Source organism: Salvelinus sp. IW2-2015, linkage group LG7 (assembly GCF_002910315.2).
Source record: "Salvelinus sp. IW2-2015 linkage group LG7, ASM291031v2, whole genome shotgun sequence".
In the NCBI taxonomy this organism is placed as follows: Eukaryota; Metazoa; Chordata; class Actinopteri; order Salmoniformes; family Salmonidae; genus Salvelinus; species Salvelinus sp. IW2-2015.
In genome coordinates this window covers 13,429,800-13,440,081 of record NC_036847.1, presented here as the reverse complement: position 1 = coordinate 13,440,081, position 10,282 = coordinate 13,429,800, and the positions used below count along the sequence as shown (strand labels likewise).

Here is a 10,282-nt window from a genome sequence, read left to right as displayed (position 1 = left end):
CAGTTTAGTCATTTATTACATAAATAGTAAGAATGGATTCAAATGGATGGATTGCTGTTATGGTGGCTGAACAGAGGCTCAAGTCGAACCATTCCTCCTTCCAGCAGTGGTCTATTCCCTTCCTTTACTTCCATTGTTTGTTCTTGTAGTCCCACTGGGCAGAGAAGCCCTCGATTGGATTGATCCGCATATCCAACATCCTCTGGATCTGCTTAGCCTGCCACTCCTCACCAAAGGTAGGAGGTTGGGGTGGGTACACTGGGACAAAGGAGAAAAAGAACAGCAAGTGTAAGGATGGAACAATCGCCCATCCATGTGATAATGGCTTGAGGAAGTTTAGCAATCAACCATGAGAAATGCAGTAGCATAAAATAGTTTAGACATGGCATAAGGTTGAAGGAATGAGGCATCTGGAGAGCATGCTCCAAATGTTAAAATACCCTTTAATTAAGTCTTACCATAGTGGCACTGCCAAAAGACCACCAGACCAGTGATGCCAAAGAAGATGAACATCCCACCAATCACAGTCTTCCATTCATGGGAGGGCCTCTTCATCTCAGGATAGGTGTGGTTGAACTTCAGCCTGTACACTGGGATACAGAAGGAGAAATATTAAGAATAGCAGGATTAAAGGCTGTGACATGAGAAGGAATGAGAGGGGCTTACAGGCGATTTTCTCCTCCTTGGACAGTGCAGTCCAGGGACCCTTCTCCTTCTGTTTCAGGCTCTTATCCGTAGAGTCGAGGACATCCTTCCATGGTCTGTCTGGCAGAGGGGTGTCCAGACGATCCAAGTACATTGGCTGGGACATGTCCAAGTTGTCGGAGACCTCTACAGTACAGGAGATGGGACACATCGTTGATAGAAAGTATGTGTGGGAGAGTTTGCGGTGAAGACCTCAGGTATGTGCTTGTAGCACCATTCAGTACTTGAAAGTCAACACCACCATCTGCTGATAATAAATGCAATGGCACAGCAGGCCATGCCATTTCAAATGTACCTAGCTTGAATAAAAGCGTCTACACAACACCAGAGCTCTCCAACCCTAATCTAACACACCTGATTCTAATTAGCAGGTTGATAGGCTGAATCAGGTTAGTTACAACTGGGGTTGGAGTGAAAACCTACACGAGGGTAGATCCAGGAACAGGGTTGGAGAGACCTGAACTAGGCTGTGTAGTGACTTTAATACATTAGAAAAAATATATTAAATGAATTATTCCAGCAGACAATTATGCATGCAGTTCAACGTCAATGATTACCGTGGTCGTCATGGCTTGACATCCTTGCACCACTGTTTGTCAGTGCCAAAACTGCTCGCCTGGAAAGCAAGCACCCCACACATCCTTTTGTCAGGTGAAGCATCTGAAAGACAGGTGAGGACGAGACAGAACAATATTTAACCCCCAATAAAATGCATCTCCACATAACTGATAAGTACAAAAGTGACAAGGTATTTTAACAATAACCCAGGCCTTCCCGCTCTGCGCAATGCCATAATAACAAAGGTTGAGATGAAATGGCCTAGTTTCTTTAGGGACTTCAAAGACTAATTTGCAATCACAGAAGAAGTCAAATCCATGGGCTAACTGGCTACTGAAGTTACAGCCCACAAGCTCACCTTCAGAAAATGATTAAGAATTTCTTCTGACACCTGTTTATAGGCTATGCACTGATTGACTAATCACTCTCACCTGTGCAAGGCTAACCCTTCTCAAATCAATTAAAATCAAATGTTATTGGTCACATACACATATTTAGCAGACGTTGTTGTGGGTTTCATGACTCCAACGGTAGATGTTGGGATCTGTCAGTGTGAGAGAGAATGGCGGAAGCGGATACTGACTTTGAATTTGATGGCGCTAGCAAAGATGACAATGAGGGTGCTGAAAATACTGGATGGACTACAGTCGCTAAAGCATGGATAAAGAGAGCTAAAATCACAGTTAAAACACTGTCTAGTTAGCATACTCCTCATGTCACAACTACTTAACAGTTTTGTAGTAGGAGTGCAGTTTGAGGATGGGAAGATGTACCTGGAACATCCGCTTTGATGTTGCCAAGATGGTGAAGAAAGTGATGGGTTCTGTGGAATCTGTGAGGGGGACCAGGAGTGGAATTTTGTCGATTTTTTTTTGGTAAAACAAACAGAGCGTGTATTGCGCCTCACAGAATCAAGGAGAAAGACTGCTTTCGATTTTCAGAGCAGGGCACCAATCAAGGGTGTTATTTCTGGAGTCTTTGTGGAAGTTGGGGCTGAGAAGAATGAACATTTCTGAAGTAGTTGGGGCTTGACGATTGAAAAGAAAGATAAAGAGCATGTCTGTGTTACTGTTTTTGATGTGGAGCCGCTCCCTACACATGTCAAGATGGGATATGTGAGTTACCCTGTGAGGGCATTTGTCCCCAGGTTACTGCAGTGTTCCAACTGCAAACCATTTGGGCATGACATTGTGTCAAGTGTTTGCAGAGAGCATGACTTGACTGATTATTTTTCCTGCGGAAGATGATGACGTTGGATGTCGCAATTGTGGTGGGAAGCATGCCCATGACTTCTCTGAATGTCCTATAAGGGTGAAGGAGGCAGAGATGGCTAGGATAAGAAATGTTCAGCGTGTCTCCTATGCCGAGTCAGCTAGAAAATTAAAGAATGTTCTAGTGGTTTGGTTGTCCTGGAGACACCACAGTCCAGTGCTATGGGTGCCGTTCACAAGGTGCAGGATCCAGATACCCTTGTCGTGAAGAAAGTAAATAGTTTGGCATTTATTGCTATGTCGATAACCTGCACTGCGGGAGTGGAAAGATCAATAATCATTGTATCTGCAGCTGAACACTTCTTGGGAATGATGGCTTGCTGACTGGAGCAGCAGTTCCGTCCTCTCATGTCACCAGATCTGAGTAGGGCTCTGAGTGTATTTTGAAGGACAGAGTTTTTTGTTTGTGTTTTGTATTACTGATGTTTGAGTGGATTAAAGGTCCCGCACAGTAAAATAAAATAAAATGTTATTTGTCACAAATAAACAAAAGTAAAAAATAAAAGAGCAACAATAAGATAACAATGCCGAGGCTATATACAGGGGGTACCGGTACCGAGTCAATGTGCAGGGATAGAGGTTAGTCGAGGTAATTGAGGTAATATGTACATGTAGGTTGGGGTAAAGTGACTATGCCTAGATAATAAACATAAAGTAGCAGCAGCATAAAAAAGGGGGGGATCAATGGTATAGAGGTCCTGGATGGCGGGAAGTTTGGCCCCAGTGATTTACTATGCCGTACACACTACCCTCTGTAGCGCCTTGCGTTCAGAGGCCGAGCAGTTGCCATACCAGGCGGTGATGCAACCAGTCAGGATGCTTTTGATGGTGCAGCTGTAGAACTTTTTGAAGATCTGAGGACCCACGCCAAATATTTTCAGTCTCCTGAGGGGGAATAAGTGTTGTCGTGCCCTCTTCACGACTGTCTTGGTGTGTTTGGACCATGATAGTTTGTTGGTGATGTGGACACCAAGGAACCTGAAGCTCTCAACCTGCTCCACTACAGCCCTGTCGATGAGAATGGGCTCGTGCTCGGCCCTCCTTTTCCTGTAGTCCACGATCATCTCCTTTGTCTTGATCACGTTGAGGGAGAGGTTGTTGTCCTGGCACCATACTTCCAGGTCTCTGACCTCCTCCCTATAGGCTTATCGTAGTCGGTGATTATGCCTACCACCGTTGTGTTGTCAGCAAACTTAATGATGGTGTTGGAGTCGTGTTTGGCCACGACTCCAACACAGGAGGGGACTAAGCATGCACCCCAGAGGGGACCCCTGTGTTGAGGATTAGCGTGGCAGATGTGTTGTTGCCTACCCTTACCACCTGGGGGCGGCCCGTCAGGAAGTCCAGGATCCAGTTGCAGAGGGAGGTGTTTAGTCCCAGGGTCCTTAGCTTTGTGATGAGTTTTGAGGACACTATGGTGTTGAACACTGAGCTGTAGTCAATGAACAGCATTCTCACGCAGGTGTTCCTTTTGTCCAGATGGGAAAGGGCAGTGTTGAGTGCAGTAGAGATTGTGTCATCTGTGGATCTGTTGGGGCGGTATGCAAACTGGAGTGGGTCTAGGGTTTCTGGGATGATGGTGTTGATGTGAGCCATGACCCACCTTTCAAAGCACTTCAAGGCTACAGACGTGAGTGCTACCGGTCTGTAGTCATTTAGGCGGGTTACCTTGGTGTTCTTGTGCACAATGACTATGGTGTTCTGCTTGAAACATGTAGGTATTACAGACACTTGCCAGTTGGTCAGCGCATGCTCGGTGTACACGTCCTGGTAATCCATCTGGCCCTGCGGCCTTGTGAATGTTGACCTGTTTATCGGCTATGGTGAGCATGATCACACAGTCGTCCGGAACAGCTGGTGCTCTCATGCATGCTTCAGTGTTGCTTGCATGGAAGTCATTTAGCTCGTCTGGTAGGCTTGCTTCACTGGCAGCTCGTGGCTGGGCTTCCCTTTGTAGTCCTTAATAGTTTGTAAGCCCTGCCACATCCGCCGAGTGTCGGAGGTGGTGTAGTAGGATTCAATCTTAGACCTGTATTTACGCTTTGCCTGTTTGATGGTTTGTCTGAGAGCATAGCGGGTTTTCTTCTAAGTGTCTGGGTTAGAGTCCCCCCCCCTTAACGCGGCAGCTGTACCCTTTAGCTCAGTGCGGATGTTGCCTGTAATCCATGGCTTCTGGTTGGGGTATGTACATATGGTCACTGTGGGGACTTCGTCATCGATGCACTTATTGATGAAGCCGGTGACTGATGTGGTAAACTCCTCAGTGCCATCAGATGAGTCCCAGAACTTATTCCAGTCTGTGGTAGCAAAACAGTCCTGTAGCTTAGCATCTGCGTCATCTGACCACTTACGTATTCAGCAAGTCACTGGTACTTCCTGCTTTAGATTTTGCTTGTAAGCAGGAATCAGGAGGATATAATTATGGTCAGATTTGCCAAATGGAGGGCAAGGGAGAGCTTTGTACGTGACTCTGTGTGTGGAGTAAAGGTGCTCTAGAGTTTTATTTTTCTCCTCTTTTGCGCATGTAACAGGCTGATAAAAATGAGGTAAAACGGATTTAAGTTTCCTTGCATTAAAGTCCCCAGTCACTAGCATTTTCTTGTTTGCTTTTGGCTTTATACAGCTCATTGAGTGTGGTCTTAGTGCCAGCATATAGATGAAAATTATCTTCGTAAATAGTGTGGTCTACAGCTTATCATGAGATACTCTACCTCACGTGAGCAAAACCTTGAGACTTCCTTAATATTTGATTTCGCGCACCAGCTGTAATGGACAAGTAGACACAGTCTGCTGCCCCTTGTCTTACCGGAGGCAGCTGTTCTGTCTTGCCGATTCACGGAAAAACCAGCCAACTGTATATTATCTATGTCGTCGATAAAATAGCACAATTGGTTAGGAGCCCGTCCTACTTCCCAATTTTTTTTTTTGCATGACCAAAACATCACCCATCAAATTTTTACACTATTAAAATGCTCAGAATTGAAGAAATCGTACATTTTCTACCATCTAACTATCAGGACGCCTGAAAGAACAGGTTGAGTAGGCGGGGAGTTTATATTCATGAGCTCGCCTTGACTGACAGTTGTTTGAAACACCATTGTGGTCGTTGCCAAGTAACAAGGTAAATAATGGGCCACGTCCTTCCAAGCCTAAATGGTATAGACCCTATCGGTATTAGATAGAATGTCGCGACCCTGTTCACCTGTGGGAAAAACAACCTGTGGTTACCTAGGTTACACCATTGGCTCACAGCAAAAACTTTACCTTTTTCAAATGCAATTTTCTTGTTCTCTGATTTGTTTTAGTAAATTACAAAACTACATTTAAGAAAAGTACCACATGTCTAAAGAATACTTTTCAAAATGGTCTGCTTCCTAGTGTTCTCACTACTTAGAATAACATAATATTGTATGTCTTCACTCATGCCCCTTTTCATGACGATGCTAGCAGTCACTCAAGTGAGTACTAGCTCGCTACTGACCAGAACATTAAGCTAGCCAAGACCAACAACACAAACAAACGGACTATACAGCTACGAGTCGTGAGTGGATTTACAAATGGCAAAGAAAATTCAAGGAGAGGGGGTACAAAATGGTCAGATTAATACTGCCATTGAGAAAATTCAAAACATGACCTTTTTCAAGGTCAGTCTCGCAAAAAGAAGCATTCTTGCATTCTATCTACCCGCTATTCAAAGTGCTCTGAACAAATTAAAGGAATCGTTAACCAACTTTTTAAATTTTTTATTATATATATATATTTTTTAAATAAAATAAATAAAAAATATTTTTTTATTTTTTTAACAACAAATCAATACAGAAAGTACATGAGGGAACACAAGTATATATAGATTATATACAATGGACAATCGAGCTAGGGGGTACAATATCACATTACAATTACACAAGGACCATACATACACTTAGTATTTAACTGTCTTAAAATACAGTTCAATTTCTTTTTGTAGGGTAAGAATGTGTTTTTTTGTTTGTAAATTTACATTTGTGTATATGAAATTTGGCCAAAAGAATAATGAAATGAATTACATAAAAATGTTTCAGCTTATTTCTATCGTATGTAAAGAATCCAAGCAGTACATCTCTCCACAATAGTGTAAAACCTTCATAAATGTGTTCAATTATACATCTACTGATGTCTTGCCACAGTTTTCTTACATGAATACAATGCCAAAAAAGATGCAACACTGTTTCTGGGAGGTCATTACAAAAGGAGCAATTTGAGTTGATGTTTTCCTTAAACTTCTTCATATAGTGGTTGGCAGGATAATATTTATGAATCATTTGAAAGGAAACTTCCTTAATTTTGTTAACAAGTAGGTATGTGTGTGGCAACATCCAAACTTTTTTCCAACAGATATTATCAATAAATCCATTCCAATAAGGCATGACATAAGGTCATGCGTATCGCTCTGTTGTTGAATGGACCAAAAGAGAAACAAATCTTTCCTACTGATGAGTCAACAGGGTCAATAGAAGATAGGCTCTGAGGGTCAGGTCATGACACGTTCCTGAATAACAGAGCAACACCTGAGGGAATGGCGTCTACAATTGCAAAATCTTTAGGTGTTACAGGGACCTTGTAAAGTGATAAGAATTCCTTATAGCTGAGTAAAAGACCCTCTGCATTTACCAGTTGGCTCACCAATAGGATATTATTTCGGAACCAATATTCCAAAAACAAAGAAGTATTTTTATACAATATATCCCGATTATTCCATATATAATATCTGTGTGGAGAAAAATTGTGTTTATAAATTAAGGACCATGACAAGAAAACCTGCCGATGAAAAGCAGAAATTTTCACTGTAATTTTGTCAATATTATAATTGCAAAACAACATGAAGTTAAGGCCACCAAAAGTAGAGAAGACACGATGAGGAATACAATTCCAGATAGAAGTGGGTCTTCTTAGGAATTGTTTTATCCAATTGATCTGGAATCGTTCACATACATTGGCACATTCTAAGATCCAATGACAGTATTGGTAATGTGTTTTCGACCCTCCCTTGGTCATATTCTCGCGAGGCAGATTTCTGGGATCAATTGATAAACTCTGATTTACCACCCCAAGATATCCCTGCACAACGTCTATTTGCGCCCCAACTGGATGGAAACTACAAGTGTAATGGCTGTGCTCAATGCAATGGTACTTATAAATGTAGATCCTTCAAACACCCCCAAACAGGGAAACAAATCACAATCATCGTTATCACGTGCTCCCCTAAGGCAGTTATTTATCTTATAACTTGTCCTTGTGGTAAAAACAATGTGGGTAAAACAAAGAACGAATTAAAAGTACGAATCTCGGAGCATCGAAGCACCATTAGGTCCAAAAACTCAACTTACCCAGATGCGTCCCACTTTTTGGAAGCAAACCACTCGATTTCGTCCCTACGCTATATTGGCATTGAACATGTCACCCTCCCTAGGAGAGGGGGTGATCTCGATAATTTATTGTTAAAACGAGAGGCTGCCTGGATCTTTAATTTAAAGACCCCTGCTCCCTTCAGTCTCAATGTAGACTTTGATCTGAAGCCATTATTGTGATTTTGCTATTGTAAATGTTTGTAGGCCTATGTAGCCAAATTGTATCTATGATCGTATGCTATCGATTTGTTTTTTGTATGCTATTTTAATATATAACAATTAACCAATGATATCAGACCACACCCGGCCATGATTACAGACACCTACCTGTGTGTGTCTTTTGACACTATATAAATTAGTCACCCCGCAGTGTTTGTAATTATACCCTGATGAAGACATCTTGTCTATCGAAATGTTGGACATTAGGTTATTACATTTTTGCATATGAGCTCCAAGAGTGTGCGTCTCTCCTTTAATTTTTTTAAGTGTTCTACTCCGCTAGCCAGCACTTCACCTAAATAGGTGTGCGTATATTTCGCCTCTGAATCAATGAAGGTAACCAGTAGTGGACTTGTGATATTTGTTTGTGTTTCTTCTGACCAGAAGAAACGCACACCTATTTTGATCTTAGGAACAGGGCACCGTTGAAAGGAGTGATTTCTGGGATAGAGTTAGGTGTGGAGTTGAAGCAATTGAAGTTGAAGATTCCTGGTGTTTGTGATGCCTGTTGTTTGATGCGACACAGACCAGGTGGTAAGCGTGGTGAAACGGAGGAGTAGCTCAGTCCTTTTGAGTCATTCTTTATCTGACAGTCATGTTAGGATATATCAGTTGTCCTGTTAGAGTTTTTGTGTCGAATCCACTGCACTGTTTCAGGTGCAACGTTTATGGTCATGTCACAGCAGTTTGTAGGAGGGAGATTCCAAGATGTGGGAAGTGTGCAAGAGGGCATGGTACAAAGGATTGTGTAGTTTCGGTGGATAAAGTTTGTGTGTCAAATGTAGGGGTGCCCATGTCAACTGTAGGGGTCCAGCACAGAGGGAAAGGCCAAAGAGTGATATATGCTTCAGTAAGGTTTGTTTCTTAGTGTTCATGGCAATGGTTATCAACTGTACTGCAGAAATGGAATGTAAATCCCAGAAAATATATGTTGTGGAGGCAGCTGCACAGAATAATTTGGGTATACGAGATGTGACTTCAAAAGAGTTACAGGGTGTGTTGAGTGGTGGTGTCCTGTCCTTCCAGGCCGTTGGCATGGTGCAGGAGCAGATGGAGTCAAATTAGTTGAATGGGGTAGTGGGTTTTCAATGAGTCTAGGGTTAGTTTTAGTTTTTTTACTCATTTATTTGTAATTTTTTATTATTTTTTTTCTCATTGGATTTATATTATAGTCCAGTTGGTGGCGGTAATGCAACACATTGAATGACAACTGCCGTTAAACTCAAAAGGGAATGAACATTCTCTTCGGTTGAGGAAGCGGGTCAACGGACAGTGGATGAAGCGAGATGGTGGTTGGAAGAGCGTTTGTTTGAAATGGAAAAGCATCGCGGTAGTGTTTGATAAAGAAGAACATCAAGACGAAGCAGCTTCTTTATAAGTGGGATGCACTGTTAAGCGCTACATACCGAGGTGTTCGTGCTGATTGTACGGAGATTGTGACAGCCGGTTAAATGGCGTCCCTTGAGAAGGCAAGAACAAGATGTATGTCAGGAGAAGTGCAGTATTATCATAAGGAGACGTATACTTGGAATATGGAGGAAAACCCAGTTAGCTTTGCCCATGGCTGGCCGTGTGAACTCCAATTCCGACGCTGTGTTAGAAAAGTCAACAATCATCGCTGCGAAAAGGTTTTTGAAACAATGTCCCTTATCTTCCATATGAGCGAGAAAGAATCTTTCAATAAAAAAAGACACTTACTGTAACGTTAACAGACTTACACAGATCCACACGTTGTGTGCCTCCAGTTGGCCAACTACACTTCCTCCCCAGTTACGTTTACACACAGGTGTTCAGGGCATGCTAGATAGCTCATTAGCACAGGTGGTCACCTCTTCCGTCTGTCTTCCGTAAACAAGCATTGTAACATGGAGATATGGCCGTGAGGAAACACTAACCCGTTAATGGTGTGTAGTAATTTAACCTTTTGTTATTTCTCGCTCATTTGTAAGTTCTGCATTCACTATTGGATGCGGAAAATAAGAGGGGAAACTCAAAATGGAAATAAACAAACTTAAAGGACCGGCACTTTCTAACCATTCTTCTTGAACAAACCATCTCCCTTTTCCCTCAATTTTTAACCGACTCAAGCTGACCCTCTTCCTCCCCTTCTCTCAGACCCCTGCCTCTCTTTTTCCCCTCCCA

General features: G+C 42.4%; 1 protein-coding gene across 1 annotated transcript; it reads right to left on the bottom strand.

Annotated features, from left to right (window-relative positions):
- Window positions 1–3: 3 nt before the first annotated feature.
- Window positions 4–1,383, bottom strand: LOC111966426 (cytochrome c oxidase subunit 4 isoform 2, mitochondrial-like). The gene is made up of 4 exons (XM_023991045.2): window positions 1,263–1,383; window positions 667–831; window positions 459–590; window positions 4–258 (listed from the first exon to the last, which is right to left on the bottom strand). The coding sequence occupies exons 1-4, from the start codon at window positions 1,363–1,365 to the stop codon at window positions 125–127; spliced, it is 534 nt and encodes a 177-aa protein (XP_023846813.1). The 5' UTR covers window positions 1,366–1,383; the 3' UTR covers window positions 4–124.
- Between the last annotated feature and the right edge of the window lie 8,899 nt (window positions 1,384–10,282).

What these genes read in the sequence shown, in the direction of transcription:
- LOC111966426 (XM_023991045.2), bottom strand. Translation starts at nt 1,365, where the DNA reads ATGCTTCACCTGACAAAAGGATGTGTGGGGTGCTTGCTTTCCAGGCGA. An exon ending in GTCAAGCCATGACGACCACG is followed by an intron (nt 832 to 1,262) that starts GTAATCATTGAC and finishes CCTGTACTGTAG; the next exon opens with AGGTCTCCGACAACTTGGAC. An exon ending in CTTTTGGCAGTGCCACTATG is followed by an intron (nt 259 to 458) that starts GTAAGACTTAAT and finishes CCTTTGTCCCAG; the next exon opens with TGTACCCACCCCAACCTCCT.